The sequence below is a fragment of the Dermacentor variabilis genome, chromosome 5 (genome assembly GCF_050947875.1).
Source record: "Dermacentor variabilis isolate Ectoservices chromosome 5, ASM5094787v1, whole genome shotgun sequence".
Classification (NCBI taxonomy): Eukaryota; Metazoa; Arthropoda; class Arachnida; order Ixodida; family Ixodidae; genus Dermacentor; species Dermacentor variabilis.
The window spans coordinates 12,506,536-12,524,692 of NC_134572.1; the positions used below are offsets into that span (position 1 = coordinate 12,506,536).

An 18,157-nucleotide genomic window follows, 5' to 3' on the forward strand; every position below is an offset into this window, starting at 1 on the left:
AATCAAAATTGACATAGGTAAATAACGCAATTCCTTAATTGTTATGAAGACTGATAGACGGTTCGCAGATACACGCTTTGTTCCTAATCTTTATATTGTGAGCCTCGGCTATTTCCCTTGTCAATGGGCTTGCGTGTTTAAAAATGACACTAGTTTTTTTTTTTTTTTTATCGGAGGGACAACCACACAACTTGCAATGCTCCGGAATTGATGATTTCGTTATATTTTTTACCAGTGACATTCACGCCGAGGGTGTTGATGAAATTTTAACGTTATTTAGGCAGCACGGCATCGGCCTTGATTTTACTTTCGAAGTCCCTAAGGATCATTAACTGCAGTTTCTAGACCTGAGATTAACCTTTGGTAAAAATCATGTGTGCTTGAAATATGATCCCAGGTCGGTTAAGCCATTTTGAACAATAAATCCGGTCACTCTAAACTAGTGAATTAACCGGGCTATAGCGAAGACAATCCTAAATGCTGCGTTAAAGAAATCGTGTTTTCATATGTCGAAGGCTGCTTTTTCTGATCAGGTAAATTCTTTAATGGACGCTGGTTACCCCGAAGCGATTATTTCATCTGTGAGTGAAATTATATATGGTTCGCGGCGTCAAGAGCATAAATGACCAAGGTATAAAACAGAAGAAAAAAGGAAAAAACGCAGTAGTACCATATGTACTCAAACTAGCGCATGGGCTTAAGAGCGTTGGTTCAAGGCACAGCATTGATGTTCGCTTTTCTGCGAAACATAAGATAGGTCGCATATATGCCCGTTAGTTGATAATTTGCTGAAGGATAAACAAGTGAAGGGGAAAATGCACTATCAAACATGTGAACAGGTACATCACTTGTGCTAAGCAGGTTGTGTATGCCATTCCATTATCTTGTGGTAGAGAGTATGTGGGACAAACGAAGCGATGTGTGAACGTTCGACTTCGTGAGCATGCGCTATCTCTTCAAGGGGTTGCGCCACTTCATCTCCCGGAGCATTGCAAGTCGTGCAGTTGTCGCCCCGATGTTAAAAGAACTAGTGTCATTTTTAAACACGCAAGCCAATTGACAAATCTCCAAGGCTCACAATATAAAGATTAGGGACAAGATTAAAGATATAAATATTAGGATTAGGGACGTGTATCAGCGAACCGTCTATATAACTCCTCATGACAAGGAATTGCGTTACCTATGTCAATTTTGATTATGCGTCAGATTGTCACAGTTGCCTTGATGCATCTCTGTGCCTATATATATACATATATATATATATATATATATATATATATATATATATATATATGTTATACGTATCTTCAATAAAATATCAGTTGAGAGTCAGCGCCGTGTCGTCGTTTTTACACCTTGTGTCCTTGTCACGACCTACTGAAACTCCAGACCTACACAGATATCCGGCTTCTGTGGGAGCCACTTGCGCCTACTCTCGTTCAACCATTGGCTGTTGGTGCCGTTTTTATAACCTGTTCGTCTGCTACTCTACGGTTGACTGGTGCGGCATTGTAATTAGTACGGCGGCTGTTGTGTTGTGACGAACTGCTTGTCTAGTTGATGATTTTTGCTAACACAGTGACAGTGACGTCACAAAGCTTTGATCGGTCATTTGGCTCGAAAGTTGACTGCCCGAACCTAAAAAATATGTCAGAGCGTGTAGTCCGCTGCTCTCTAAAATAGCGTTAAATAGGCGCTCCTATATTGCCTTCTTCAGGCAAATTATTATAAGTCAAATTGTTTATAGAGTTCGTAGCGTACACATCAGTTTCATTGTATACGTTGTAAAATTCGCTTCTGCGCTCTTTAGAAACTTGAAACCACCGTAATGTTCGACGACAGCTGTAACGATTACCACTCATTTTAACTCTTAACAGTTGCCCGTGAATGCGTCGCGAGTTCAAAAAGAGAATTACGCACACATCTTCACTGCGTACGTATCTTAAAGGGACACTAAAGCGAAAGAATAAATCAGTTTAGACTAACGAAGCATTGTTTGAGAACCCTGCAGGCAGTCATTTCGAAAAAATAGTTTGATTATTAGATGAGAAAATGAGGGTCCAAGTATCAGTATTTGAATTTCGCCCCGAAATCCCAGCGTTGGTACGTCAGCGTGACGTCAGGGATTACAAAGTATGTTTTCTCATTAGGGCCGCGTTGGCTGAATTAAGTTTCCCGAAACTTGCCATGTTTAATATTTGGTTCTTTTAGAACACAATATATAGTCAGTCTGCACCGCTATATATATTTAGTAGGCCCTAGAAGATGCCATCAAAATCCAAGACGTCACAGGCCCCCAGGTGCGGGAACTTAAGTAGGCGTCGCCACCCGTATTTCGTTCTTGCGCTTTTTCTGGCTTACCAAACGTCTTATCGTTGTAAGAGTGGTGTTTTTGGTATTGTAGAACGGTAATTTACTGATGCAGAAGAAATCACTTTCACTTTAGTGTCCCTTTAAGCACCACCGTTATATGCAGCCGCCGTACCATGCAGAAAAGCTAGCTTTACAGTTTGAGTAGAGTTCCGTGACACGATTTAAGGCCTGCAGTGCAGCACGTTTTAAAGCACTGGGATCGCTTTCGCAAGCTTTCTACTGAGCTATACATCCAACGACATTAAAAGCAAGATATGCTCACCTTTCCTTGAAACACAATCGATCAACCTATTGTACGTATCGGGCGGAGGACTTACTCGCGAATACTTTTACCAGATCATCTGCCTTTCACTACGGCACACAGCAGTAAATCCTAAAGTATTCTACGACATTAGGCTATCTGTAATCAACTCAAGAAAGCTAGATTTTTCTATGAATATTTTAAAACAATTTTTCCAGTCTCTTATGGAGGCTAGGAAAGGGAAATTTATGCCGTAGATCTAGCATTGCAGTTGCCACCTATGCTCGTTGTTTACATTTCTTGCATCGCTCCCCCTCTTCTAGTTTCACTATTCACACGCAAAGCATTAGCAAAATTCTGTTTTCTTTTTATATTTGTGAATTTATTCATTTACCGCCAATACAAGTGCTTTGTGCCTGCCGAAATGGCAGCACGAGCGCTGAACAGATCGCAGAAGCAGACGACAGCGAACAGGTTATAACTAGCGCCACTGCGCTCGTACGTTGTCCCTAGCGGCAAAAGAGGCGAACTAGACCAGGCGTGTTGGCGAAGGGAGATCTGTGTGGGTCTGGAGTTCAGTAGGTCGTGGTCCTTGTCTTGTATTGCACTGTAACGAACTACCACGAACTACCACGAACTACTATGAAGTTCCAGGACTTCTCAAACTTACGCGCTCCATGCACATTAGGCGGAGAAAAAAAACGCCTGTGCCTACTGTCGACTGCTGTGCTGTGCCTACACCGAAAAAAATCGAGCTGCACAATTTCTTGACTCGTGATTCGCCTTGAACTGGTTCACACAGACGTGCAGGCGACTCGAACCAATGGTCGAATGCACCTGCGCAGCGCCAGCCTCTGGCCAGCCTACAGCCACATATGCGGGACTCTGAGCAATGCCCCGATACCATAGGGTTGCATACAATCATAGAGTTTCTCACTAGTAATACAGTGAGAAACTCTGTGCATACAATAATTATTGTACGAAACTCTGCCTGAGCGCCTGGCCTGAGGCCTGAGACCATCTGAGGCAGAGTTTCCTACAATACTTATCATAGAATAAAGAACCAACTTGTAGAAAGCCTGAGGTACCTGAGAAGACTATTCTGGATTCTATTGGGACGATCCAATCCAAGTCAACTGCGCAATGTTGCGATTTCTTTATTCCATGGTCGCAATGTTTAAGGCGGCGGATGTGTCACAGAGAAAGACAGTGAAATTATTAGCGAACCTGTCATAAACTTCCTTGGCATTACTTTGAAACTGTTGTGTGCGTCGCGACGGTGTCTCCTATGGTGTCTCTTAGTCGTTGTCGTTTGCTAACGAGACGATGTCGCGAGACCCCGACGAAGTGGAGCGTCTGAGTCATGCGGCGTGCCTCAAAGCCGCCGTACACTACACAGTGGGACGCATCTGCGAAGACATGGCCGAGGCAGAGGGAGGACTTCCTGTGCAGCGGGCAACGGTGGCCGCGCTTACTGAACTGGTGCACCACGAAGTGAGCCGTGTGGCTCGCGAGCTTAGTATGCTGGCACTACACTGTCGCAGAAGCACCGTGACTGCTGACGACGTGCTGTTCATCGCAAGAAACTCTGGCGAGTTTTACGAGTATCTCCAGAGCCTGTTGCCTACGCCCAAGAAGATCGACGGCAAGCGTAAAGTTTCTGCCAAGGGTCCTCAAGAATGACGCAGTGCGCTACTGCCGTTGGAGATTAGCCCGGTCGCGTCCTCGAAATACTGATCTTATGAACAGAAAGGTGTTAATGACATAACACACAACCATCATTTGTTTCCTTTTCGCCATGATTGGTGTTGCGGGTTTTCCCCCCTTACCAGAAGTGATGGTAGCGTTTGTTCACGTCAGCCGCGCACATGAATTTATTGTATTTTTTATCAACATTGCCGCGTGTGAATCCAACGATAATTGTATGGTGCCCCGATGCAGCTACTGATGCTTACCTCTGAACTGTCTTTTTTGGCTATGTGTAACAGTAGTATTGAATTCCTATGCAACGCAATATACAAAAAAAGACCTTTATCAAGGACCAGAATTGTTAACAGATCTGCGTTAGTACAGCTAGGCTGAGTGATACTGCTAAGCACATTGAGATATGCAAGTTTCAGGGGAGAAACATGCATAAGACTATAACTGTACTAGCTGTGCTGGGCACAAGAAATGCAGAATTAAAGACACAGGAAAGAAAACCGTGTCTTGTTTTATTCCCCGTGACATCAGATCAGAGGATATTCCACTGTAATGTCAACACGCAAGAACACAGTTGGAAATGTACACAATACACAATGTCCCCCATCAACACATTTAATGAGGAGACAGTAAGTAAAGGGCATGGCAGAAAGACATAACCTCTACATGGGCTGGGAGCAAACAAGTTGGAGCCGGACATCGCCAGCTGCAGTGATGTAGTGAGACCCCGCATAATGTGCACAATGTGCTGTTAGTGTGGTGCAGTGTAAACAGTTGTTGCGAATATACAGCATGTGGCACATCTGCATGATCATAATGTAATTTTAAATGCCTAAAGACTTTCAGACAATGCACAGATGTGTAGCGACTATTATTTGTGTCACCATTTTGTGACAACTATTTATACTATCAGCCTAGTTACCTGCTATGGAAAAACTGTCTGGGCAGGGCACATAGATTAGTTTACCATGGTTGTTATGAGACCATGCTGCAAATATTTATGGCCACATATATGCACATTGTTACTAAATGTTGAGATGTCTTTACATCTTACATATGCAGAAAAATTTTCCTTAGCAGGCACGGAAAAAATGAAAGGGAATTGCAAGCTGTCACAAAGTGCACGAAGGTTACAACTGCAACAAAAGTTTACACCAATAATTGACAAGCATAGTATAGCTCTGCACAGGCCAGAAGCAGGTCCTGATGTGGCATTATGTAAGAAGGCCCAAAGACAACACGGTACACAAGAAATCGCTTATTTCAATAAGGAGGAGATGACTACAAAATAGCACAATGAAATGACAACACTAACAATGATGTTTGCGGGGCCCCATACATCAAGGCAAATGCTGGCATCTGTCGCTGACTGCCAGTTCCTCCAGCCCAATGCAATGCAGCAGCACCCAACAACCTAGGCATTATGACCACAGCCTCTAACAAAGCGAGGGGGCAGGGGTGTTGCAATTCAGTGTTCACATGAAAGCAGCTAGACGGCATGCTTACAATTCAACAAATGTGTCTAGCATGTGCATATGTCCACACACACCGGGACAAACAAGTACAAGTGAGACACACAAGTGCAGCTCACATAGCCAAGGCAAGAGGAGAAAATAAATAACCTGTGTATAATACGGCTCTCAACAACACTATAACGGCATTTGCTCAGATGACTGTGAGGTGCGACATGAACAGCACCACTGCAATTTAATGTGAATAAAATTAAGCTTGGTCAATGCTACGCACTTGCAGACATCAAATGAAAGCATAAGTGTAGCTCGCACATCATTTAGTATCTTCCCAAGAGTGCTATGAGAATAAACTCCCATATCACAACTCACAGGCATGACAGCAAACAACTTAGAAAAGCACATGCAGTCCAAAAGGGGACTATAAAACAAAAAATGCACCGAAAGAAAATAACTGCTGGAACAAGAACACAAATCTATCCATGTCTCAGCTGAACTATGTAAACATAATATATAAATAAGAAGAAAAAAATGAGTATTCTTTTCACAACCCAAATGTAGGTTGCATGCTACACAGGATTTAGGCATCTATGAGAATTGTTACAACTCACCTCGCAGCACTCGGCAACCCATTCCGAACAAGCTCTAAATTTTTTTTCTACGCAGGCATGCGAGGTGCACACAGGTATGCCTAAGGTGTATATAGATAAGTAATCTCTTCAATTTTCTGAAGACATAATGTGCTTTTTTGTCACCACACTAACAGAAGTGCTGGCGTGCCTGAAAATCACTACCCTTCCAGTCGTCCAGTAACCACATGTGCTTGAGACATGACAATGTTATCGTCTACATCCATTAAATTTGCCATGGCATAGCAGCTCTGCTGTCCTGCCACTGATCGAAAGGCTTCAGCTTTAATCACGGTTGTTGGAAGTAGCCCTGTACTGATTGCAATACATCCAAAAGCACATAGCAAATGCTGAGCTTAATGTGCTCCAAGTACCCAAAAGCCTTATATTATAAAGCTCCCCACATCCAAAGCATCTTTTCAATGATGTCATCATTATTGAGTTGGTCAATAGTTAGGGCACATTCACACCGGCGACTTGAGGAGGTCGCGCGACCATTTGCGACTCGCAATCAAAAAGCGACCGAAGGCGACTGATGTTCACACCGGCAAGCCCGGCTGAGCGCGACCCGCAAGTCGCCATCCCGGAGATTATCGTTCTCAGCGAGAACTCTCGGAATCTACGCGGAATTTGAACGCGACGCCGGAGGAGGCCGGATGTAGACACACGAAAGATCACTTCCGGTGCGCCGCTGATTGGTTTATCAGTTTTGCGACCACGGTCGCGCGACTGAAAAATCGCGCAGAAAGCGACTGGCCCAAAATGGTCGCTTTTCAAGAAAGGCGACCGTTTGCGACCATTTGCGACTGGTCGCTTTGCGACGAACTTGGTCGCGCGACCACTGTCAGTCGCCGGTGTGAATGAGCCCTTAGAGTGCTGAGTCAATCCTAGTCCTTGTTGGTGCACTGATGAATCCATTCCTATTGTTGTTACTAGGTTCAATGGCAAAATGCCTTGCATTATTGTTTTGCATAGCTACTGCAATCAGCAGACTAGTGTTTTTTATTTAAGCAGCTTTACTTTTCTGCATTTTCTGGCCTAGGGGACAAGCTAGTCACAGTTACATCTTCTGTTGCAACAAATATACACTAACTTAATTCTATCCATGCTAACACAGCAAAATCTGCAAGGATGAATTCCCATATGATGATGAGTCTGACAACCTTCAAATAATTTCATAAATTTAGTGTATTTCTGCTGAACTCAGCTGCTTAAAATAATACATGCAATGTCATGTTCAACTTAAAGAGAGCACACTCCCTTCAAGACTCCCTTTAAAGACCCGCCGTGGTTGCTCAGTGGCTATGGTGTTGGGCTGCTGAGCACAAGGTCGCAGGATCGAATCCCGGCCACGATGGCCACATTTTGATGGGGGCGAAATGCGAAAACACCCGTGTACTTAGATTTAGATGCACGTTAAAGAACCTCAGGTGGTCTAAATTTCCGGAGTCCTCCACTGAGGCGTGCCTCATAATCAGAAAGTGATTTTGGCACGTAAAACCCCATAATTTAATTTTTAACTCTCTTTAAAGGATGGCAAGCCTTTTTCAGTCCACAAGCCTTCTAGATGTGAGCTCAGTACAACCAAATCAGCAGGCGTAAGCACACTTATATAGCAATTTATATCTGAGCATGTGCCGAGGCTAATTCAAGTTACTACTTGCAATGACATGAATGCCCTTAAGTTTTTTGTCTCAGCAAGAAAAATTCACCTTATCGTGACAAAAGTGCACATGAAACGTAAAGGCTGGACAGCAGTGTTTAAGCTACAGAATGCACCCCAAGCGCTTTCAAGTCAACAACCTGCCTAGCACCTGCTACTAATGAAACACAGTGCACTAGAACAGCACCAGAGAAAAAAAAAAGCCCTTAGAGAAATTAAGCATTGTTGTTTTAAAGTGCTTAACTTTTCTTGCAGTGACCTAAAAATTTATACAAACAGCTTATTTTTGTGTGTGTGTGTGCTTTTCGTGTCTTTCTTTTTTCACACCAAGATCAAATTTTATGGTTCAAATTTTATGGTTCAAACATTTAGAACAGATAATATGGTTCAGTTAGGATGGTTCATCCAGCTAGATTTAAAGACTATAGTCATCTCTGCAGCTGACAAAGAGCATAATGAGCACTGCCAGGCAGATTCAACTAGCATAACCATCTGCTGGCAAAGCCAAGTTCTGGCCTTTTGAGTTAATTTCTTTTTTAACTTAAAGGAGTACTGACACATATTTTTGAAGTTCTAGAAACACTACCACACTCTTCTCACACATAAAAGGTTTGTACTTAGCGAGTATGATGGTTGGGAAATATATATTTTTAATTTGATACTAAAGTTGGTCTTGAAACACTAAAAGCTGGCATCAACATTATTGTGACGTCATGATACGGAGCAAAATTTCTGACATAGTGTAGCAGTAAGCCCATGTATGTTGACATTGCTAATGAAAAAAACAAGTGAGAGTGCTTCACACACTTATTTTGCGTGTGCTTGCATGTGACAGGCACTGGGATGAGCATTAAAATGTATCATAAAGTTATGACGCATACACTTCCGGGGTATCGAAACTGAAACTGGGGCTCTACAAAAAACTACAGTAGTAAATTATTGAGGGCACTCTGATGCATGTTAGTATTCTTTCCAAGGTTGAGAAGAGTTTGGACTTGTACTGAATGCAAGAAAAAAAATATCTGCAAGTCAAAAATATTGTCTGTCCTCCTTTAAAGGGAGATGAAAGAGAAATACTAAATCAATTTATTTAGACAAGTGTAGTTTACAATCAAGGCTCTACTCTCATTCCTGTCCCAATAGTAATGTTGATTACTACAGGATCAAATGAAATCTGAACTTCCCTTTCTTGAATAGCATGCCCAAACCACAGTACAGGTATGTCAGTGCGACATCACCAATTTCTATACGTTTTCTCATACTTGCGCCCTTTTGGTGAAGCATAAGTTCACAAAACTTCCTACGATGAGTCTTCGGCTTCTTTAGAACGCAATTATCATACTTCTTTGTTGATCATCCTTCTTTTTCTCTATTATTATGTAAGACATTTGTCATTAAAAGCACAAGCAATCACACTAGGGCATAGTTATACTGAATGTGAACAGCAGCAGTGTGCAGAAAAAGTTGAAGGAAAGGTGAAAAGTCTGCACTCACAATGCACTGGTTTGAATTGTACCTTTCCATTTCCTTCATTTACTTGTTTTACATTATGAAAGTAAACATTAATGCAAAGTGTGTTATAAAAAAAAACAAGAATTTTTAAATGAAGTTTCGCTCTAAGAAAGCTATATTGTGCAGTCGTGACCGTGTTTTAAGCCAAGCATTATTCAAGCTAAGCCTTCTACCCATGGAACACAAAACTTCCTGCAGGCATCTTGAAACAGTTAACAGCTTGGTCTTGGTCAACGCTTTAAATGAACAATTCTTCAAGATGTTTATTGACAGACATCTAAAGGCTCTTTTGTATTAGAAATAAACAACAAGTAAGGATAACATATTCTGAATATTTTCGATATAGCCAACTTTAACCTGTCCAGCATTTAACATGTGTGTATTCCATATGCTGCAGGATGGCTGAAAGACACCTTTTAAGAAGTGAATATGCTCAAAATGTTCAGTTAGTAACTCTTGTGAACTGCACGCGTATACACTAAAAGAACACTAGATATACTATATGAGGCTTGTCCCACAGACATATAAATGTGCTCTTACAGAGACATCTATAAAATGCCTACAAGTGTAGCATTTGCACTTGCTACACATTTACTGGAATTCTAGGGCTAAATCATCACTTGACTTAGACCACTACAGCACATCTGCATATTCTCATGAAGACCTCTCCTAGACGTCTACAATAAATTTTTGCATTGCATGGGTATAGCCCATAATTCCCTTAATTTCACAGTGCCCTTCAAGAAACTCGTGTAAATGGCAGTGCCAGATTTTCCTACACATAGTATTGCAATAAACCCTAAATGGCTCAAACCGTACACAATAGCATCAAGCTAGCCAGACTCCTGTATTGCCTCTTGTGAGGTAATGTTCCCATGCACTGTATTCCAAGCAGCAGCACCAGCAGCACCAACAACGTTCCATAGCTTTCCTTGCCATTACATGCCTTTCAATTTTCTCCAAAGAAGCATACTTTGGGAACATATACAGTAGAAAAATGGCCGAAGTAACTGATGCTACATCCATTTCAGGCTTGACAAGCAGCCATGGGCAGAGAAGGCCACATAGCTATTTGGACTGCCTTTGTTAAAGCCTTGGCCGCCATGTTTTCTTTCCCCTCATGTCCTTGAGGTGTGGGAAAATAAAACTTTCAAGAAGCACCGCAGGATAATGTGGAATGATCTTTAGGTTATGGCTGGTCAAAATAACAAGGTAAGAGGACCGACCAAAGCTTCCTGCCCGAAATGTCCAACAATGTGATGGTACACAACAAACAATACATAAAGTCAAAAGTAAGAACTCCAGTGGGAGTACAAGGACAGAAACTCTTGGAGGTGGCTGGAAGGACCAAGCACACAAATGTGTACACCCATAACGAGGTAAGGTGCACAGCTTTACTGCTAAGGACACGAGTGGCTTTCCTGGCTAGCATGTGACGCTACCACCACTACTGCACACAAAGCTGCCCACAAAGCATCTTGCATGCTGACCATAGGAGATGTACTGGTGTGAAAAACAGAGAAACTATCATGATGGCTCCAACAACAGTGACTACCATGACTATGGGCTTTCAGATACCAGCCTATCTACGCTCACTGCAGTACACAGTGCACCCCTACTGCGACTTTAAATGACCCCTGCCTTGATTCAACCTAATTCGTTCTATCTGCCCACAAACTTCTCAACCTCATCACTCTATCCAGCATTCTGCAGCCTTCCAATGCACTTCCCCTCTCTTGTGATCTATTCTGTTACTCTCCAAGAACCCACCGTGGTGGCTTAGCGGATATGGTGTTGCGCTGCTAAGCGCGAGATCGCTGGATCAAATCCCAGCCACGGTGGCTGCATTTTGATGGGGGTGAAATGCAAAAATGCCCATGTACCATGCATTGGGGGCATGTTAAAGATACCCTGGTGGTCAAAAATTAACCCGCAGTCCCCCATTTCGGCGTGCCTAATAATCAAGTCGTGGTTTTGGCTCATAAAACCCTAGAATTCAATTCAATTCAACTCTCCAAGAGACCAGTAGCTAGCTGTTCTACAGATTACATGGTTACCAAATTCACTTATTTCTCTAAACTTAATCCCTACCAGAATATAATCTACTCAAGTCTTAAAACAAATTCAAATTACCACAGCTGGAAATTTATCTTTAACACCCATTGTTTCAATATTTATTCAGTTTTTATAACACACAAAAATCAATTCCTACTTTGTTATACAGGAAGAAGCTCACAAAAACTATGTTGCAGTTGATTTAAGCAAAAAATGGAGGCATCAGCAGGGGCCTTTGCAAAAGAATACAATTAAATTGAAATTTACACTTACAATTAAATTGTAAGTGTAAGAGTAAAAATGCAGTGTGATTTTGTCGCAGCAAGAGAGGGCACATGCCCGCTGCATGGGTCACAGTGCTGTCACTCTATCATCAATATCTCTAAAGCTTCATACCAAAAATGTCTAGCTTTTGTTTCTCTGCATTATCACAGTTTTCTTTCTTTCCACAATAAAATGCAACCAGGCTAGCACCAGATGGCACAATGTAATGCAAATTAAGAGCATGCAAAGGAAATACATGAATCTTGTGAGATTCTTTGGAGAGTACCCACCTCCTGCATGAGTGTGGTTTACATTCAATAGTTATTCAAGATTATCAAATGTGCAGTTTGACTGAAATTTTAATGGCAACATTTAACTTTTAGCCACTTTGAACCAGATTTTCCCGAACTGCCAATATTTAAATGCCAAAAACTGACCATTCATCATCTTTTGCCACATCACGCAACTTACAGTGGCTGCTGGTTTATCTGTGGCCTTTTTACTCTCAATTGCGTTTTAGTGAGTAGGTTGTAGTTGCTTTGCTTACACATTGGCATGCAGCACTGATGATTGTGAGAAATGAAACCCTGTCCCAACAACTGCCAACCGCCTTTCCACCAGTCTACAAGGCAACTCGAGTTGCACTCGCCCTCCACGCTAATTCAGAAATGTTGTACTGATGAATCTCCCTGCCGTTAAAAAAAAAAAGCAGGGCCAGTAAACAGATTAAAATTGGTAAAAATCTAGTAGGTGCCGTTACAAGGTTGTACACTGTAACTACAAATCTGACAAGAGTACTAACTTCGTCAGAGAGCCAAATTTGAGCACTCTTTCAAGTGGTCAGCAAAAATTATTCAGGCGTTATGCCCAACAGCCATACATTACAACAAAAGGCCATCCGCTCCAGGAATTCACCCCTTCTAGTAATTCTGCTGAAGGTGATTTCTGATGGCACATAAACCTAATGTGTTCTAAACACAATGTGCTCTGCCAACTTCTCTTTTTTACACCACCTTCAGCTCACGAAAATGTGAAGCAAAAATGTTCCAAAGCCAACATGTCTTGATGAGGCACATGCCATAATGACCAAGTGGCTACGGCTTTCCACGGCTGGTTATGAGGTTTCAATCCTGGCTGCAGCATCTGTGTTCCAATGACAGTAGAATTCAGACACGCACATTGTCAAAATTCATCTGGAGCTTTCCACTATGTAATTTTTCACAGACCCTCTGTTACTTTGGAATAAAGCCCACAAATCAATCCTGTCGATGAGGCCATCACTGCACAAACTGCCACCACTTCATGCATCTTTGCTTTCCAGTCGCAAGGAAAAAAAAATTAGGAAAAGGGCGACTGGATAGCCTAGCAGCCAATCGGTTGCACTACAATATCACAGGTTATACAGAAAAGCCACCTGTCCCTTGAGCAGCGTGGTCAAGACCACAACGGGCCCAGCATATGTGCGCGACAACAGACTCGTGTTGATTTAAGAGGCATCCCAACATCCCTTCAATGGCGACACGCACTGGTAAGAGCTTCCGCCTCTCCTTTCTTTTAAGCCTAGACAACTTGTGATAAATGGTAATATGTACACACATTCTTGTTATATCGCAGTAGAGCCTCATGCAAACCACTTGGTACAGATGCAATACCACATAAATGACACAAAAGCAAACAAGCAGAACAGATGAAGCAACACACTCTACTTTGCATTCTACTGCTGCTGTGCTGTAAATCATATGCCTCGGCATTTCATTTTGTCTCTGTTTGGGAGTGTGCAGCAGCAAGACACTGCAGCCAGCCATGCCATACAACTCGATACCACACCAGTCCTGGCTGAGATGCAGGACCTTGCCTTGTTAGCATACATGTGAAAGCATAAACATTAAAACAATCGATGCAGCTAAGCTTTCTGTACATGGTATATCAGGTACACCAAAGAAAAGTATTAAGTTAAGCTGGATCATTAGATCCCACTTCTAAGACACCAGGTAGGTTAGTTCCAATGAGTGTAGAGGTCTTCTGCAAAGATACGAGTTTACTCTGAACGATATGCCATATAATGATTGCTGGTTATGATGAAAGGTACCACGTACTGCATCACATAGTATTGGATGTACATGAAATTCAATCTACATAAAATATCTAGTTCAATGATACCACATTTTGAATTTTCATCATTGTTATTAGTAAACTGCATTGCATTCAAGGCATGTAAAATCAACCTTGAAATGACATACGGCTACAACAAAGTTTGTTTTGCAAATATTCCAAAAGTATTGCGCAGTACTATAAAACAACAAAAATTTTTAAAAATGGTGGGGGGGGGGGTGAAGAAGTGGCAGCAACACCACCTCAAATTTTCAACCTCTGCACACATTTCATGCACAGAGGATTGAAATATGTGATGGAGTAGGAAATCTGTGGCATCACACAATGATATCATCAGTGCCAAAGTTCAGACTTCAAATTGGGTAACTTTTAACATGTACGCAAAAAAAAATATGCTTACTGAATTAAAAGAAATATGGCCACTGCAGCACGTGATTTGGCATTTATCTTAAGCATCCCCTTAGATTATTTCTGAACATTTTATTTTTACTGTGCCTTCTATTGTTCTAGGGTCTGTACCCAAGCTAGTTGGCAAGGCGACATTTTCCATGCTTTTTGCACTTTACCTGCCTTAAAATGTCACCTTTTATTGTTGTGCGTAATGGATGTCTCCAAGACTACTTCTGTGACACACATGACCAGGAGCAGACACTTTGGTTCTCAGCTACATAACAAGGCAGGTATATACATAACTGCTTACAATATTATTTGGAGCAAAGCAATAATACAGGTATCAAAGTTATCATGTTACCATGTGGCTGACTGCAAAATGCTGCTGCTGCACCTTATGTATAGTTCTGGCTCTAGAAGCCTACAGTGGCAGTTCTTTAACATATACTTCCACTTCATTTGTGTCAGGGTGGGCAATCTGTTCAAGATGACCACTGGCTGACTTAACGTAGCGGCCTTGCAGGTTGCTACGTAGACAAATCTTTGAATATCAGTAGGGCACGAAGCAACAAGAGACTTTTGAAATTTGCAAAGCTCATTTCAAGACAGCCTGATACGCAAATAAACTGAAAACTAAGCTTCTATCTCCAGTATGTGATGGTTAAGGACAGGTTGAAAACAAAGAAACAGAAGAAAACTAACTGAAACACAAAGGAAATCAAGGCCCCTTAATGTCACAGGCACCTTTAAAGCGTCCTTTAATCCCTGAGGTATCATGGGCTGAAGTGTTTGTAAAAATTATAATAATTCTAACACAGCAAGGGAACTTATCGTTTACTCAACTACAAAGAGAATTTAGCAATGCATCCAAACTAATAAAAGCCATAAAGACCCCTTGATTTAATTGCCTGCAAAAAACTAATCTACCAACAAGTGGTTGCAAAGCTCACAAACATAAGAACGTTCTGTAAGCTCTCCACAAAAACACTTCAGACAGACATCATAACCAATAGACTTCAGCCTCACATGGATATCCTTAGCAAGTGTAGGACAAAAACAAGAAATAAAAAATTTAGAAAATAAAATACCATAGCCAAAAGCAATACAAAGTTATATGATGCATAATGCTATGTACAGCACTTGCATGTAAAGAAATTCTGGCTGCAAATTGCCGAAGTCTCTTACTGCCTGTCCGCCTTCATGAGTGCCGTGACAACAGGCGTACATAAGATGAATTTTTTAGCCATCTTTGTATTTAACACAGCAACAAGTAGCGCTGCATAATTTGCACTATATGTATTGTGATGTGACAGCCTACAATAAAATTTTGACTCTTGCTGTAAATTCTACAAAGAGTGTGTGTGTGTGTCTCACATGGATGTCATGAGTTTAGGTTGTAGTATGTGCCTGTGTGCTTTTCTTTTAAGGAATTGTTACGACGGTGTATATGTGGAGCATGGAGGTGACCTTGGAATGTGTGCAGGCGTAGTGTGCCATGGGGCACCATCATCCCATAAGTTACACAGTGAAGCAACTGCGAAAAAAAGAAAGAAGACAATTCTTTGTTTTGGTGTCTACAGTTCTGTGCTTCTGGGGACTAACATTACGAGAACTACGACGCTCTGCAACAACCACCTTCTTTTCTCCTCAGTCTATTTACATGCATACAAGTTTCCTAGACTCCCTTTATCGCAAGAGCTGGTGAGTCGGTCCACCCGAAAGAAAAAGTATCTCATTCCAGAGGGTGGAGGGGTTCAGAGAGCGCAAAGTGAAGCCAGCGTAGTAATAAACCGAGAAGCCCTTGTACTATGTCGGTGACGCGCATGAGAAGAGAAAAGAAAGAAGAATTTGCATGCTTGCCACCTTCTATGTGCGTTGCACGAGCACCACAAAAGTAGAAGCGTCCTCGGACTGTCGCACACGAGCGTCCAGCACTCGTCAACTGAGGTGGCCACAGCACGTCAGTCTGTACATGGGTTGTCATCGCCGCATTGAGCTGATGTGGGTAAAGGAAGTGTGAGGCAGTGGTCTTTCGTGGCAAGACACAAGATCTTGCTAGTGCAGCATCTCCCACAGCAGACTGATGACACACGTGCACCACAAGTTAACAGCATTTTGCCAGCCACAGGTAGGCCCACATATATGGCTTTAGAATGTCATCAGATGCAAGTGAAGGCAGGGAGCAGCTCGAGATGAAACTAGTTGCAGCAACAAGGTGAGTTGCCACGAAAGGCCACTACAGCATAGCCCTTATAGGATGTGCCGTTTGTGACATTGGTGTAGGCGAGTCGGCGCGTTATTGCTTCCGTGACTAGGAAGAGGAGTAGGAGACCCCCTTTTTTGTCTCAGCAGGCGCTCTCAAGCGGCCGCCGGCGTCGGCGCAAGAACTCGCGCTTCAATGCTGCACAGCGGGTCTCAGCATCCCAGGCGGTGCTGTAGAGCTCACTGTCGCTCAGTCCGCGCCACGCGTCATCATCGTCACCCAACGCAGGGCTCAAAGCTGGGTCAAACTCGTAGTTCTCGTCCACTGACTGGTCGCGAGGCGGCACCAGAGATGACGACACTAGGTTGGCTGCTGCTGGACGCAGCTCTCCCTGCAGGGAGTCACCGCGGGCCGCGCCAGCCGAACTGCCACGTCCAGAGCTACCACTTGTCAGGCTTGCTGAATCAGGCCTCGACGCCGCCACAGCCGCGGTCCCCGCATTTGCCGTACTGCCTGCCGAGACCGTCATCTGCAGCTCAGGAGCACTGTGGTGGCGGAGGGCCGTGCACCGGACGCGCTGCACTGCACCCAGCAGGCGCTCGCGGGTGTAGCCGCTGCCACCATTTTTATAGCCAAGGCAAGGCGGTGAGCTTGTGGCTAGAGGTGGCTGCCGGCCGGTGTTGCCGGTGGCGACATTAGCGCGGGGCACGATGGCAGGGGGCGCATGGATGGGCCGGAAGCCACAAGGTGGCTCACGGGACGGAGGCGTCGAGAAGGCGGCACTCGATGGCACCGTGCTGGGCAGTGACCGGTCACCACCGCTCACGGGGCTCAAGTCATCGGGGAAGCCCTGCAGCAGCAGCTGGAGGCCCGGGCTGCTTGCCCGCGGCGTGGTTGCTGCAATGACGGGCCGCCGAGTTGTCGGGGCTGCCGGAGGGGGCTCAGGGGGGACCGGCCACCAGGGTCCCGGGCCCGCTACACCAGTCACCACTACACCTGGTATTCGGCCTTCCGGGTGTCTGCAGAGGTGCAGCACAAGCACATTGGACAACACATAGGGAAACAGGCCTTTCATTTCATGTGGAACTGTTCATGCTAACACCATGGTTCTCAGATTACTCGGTACATGACCAGTGCTGACTCCAAGTAGTGCAGCGGAACTCCAGTACTGCAGTGTCCTGTTTTAGAAGGTGAACTTTCAACCTCAACAGCTTCCGTCAATAGACAACAGCACAGACTGCTCTTGTCTTGCATTGAATGTGCTAGGAACTTTTGAAAGGAACTAATATGTCACTTCCAAAAACAACTCAGGGTAGAGGCAACAATATATCAGTGGGAGAGAAGCCTTCCTCCTACAGGTGTTCGTCAGTAGACATAAATGGGCTGGTGGTGATTATGATCATATTAGAGGTTCTCTTGCATGCGTACCGTTAAGAAACTTGACCGACTACGTGATATTGGTGCTTATGCATTCAGTTGTACATATGGATGTGCTTGCATCCACGTAAAAACATACTTCTCAAACGCTTCCTGAACATCCATGTT

At 43.4% G+C, this 18,157-nt stretch overlaps 2 protein-coding genes across 5 annotated transcripts in view; one reads left to right on the forward strand and one right to left on the reverse strand.

The window, feature by feature from the left end:
* The first annotated feature begins 3,767 nt into the window (after positions 1-3,767).
* Positions 3,768-4,814, forward strand: LOC142582257 (centromere protein S-like). Its single transcript, XM_075691736.1, has one exon. The coding sequence runs from the start codon at positions 3,941-3,943 to the stop codon at positions 4,295-4,297; it is 357 nt and encodes a 118-aa protein (XP_075547851.1). The 5' UTR covers positions 3,768-3,940; the 3' UTR covers positions 4,298-4,814.
* Positions 4,788-18,157, reverse strand: part of LOC142582252 (protein turtle-like) — an 89,949-nt gene continuing 76,579 nt past the window's right edge. For all 4 annotated transcript variants that reach the window (XM_075691726.1, XM_075691728.1, XM_075691725.1 and 1 more), the window contains exon 17: positions 4,788-17,631. In XM_075691726.1, coding sequence (XP_075547841.1) covers positions 16,755-17,631 — 877 coding nt within the window. In that variant the 3' untranslated portion in view covers positions 4,788-16,754. The remainder of the gene's footprint in view (positions 17,632-18,157) is intronic.

Bases quoted from the DNA above. Each gene is read 5' to 3' on its own strand.
- LOC142582257 (XM_075691736.1), top strand. From the start codon at position 3,941: ATGTCGCGAGACCCCGACGAAGTGGAGCGTCTGAGTCATGCGGCGTGC.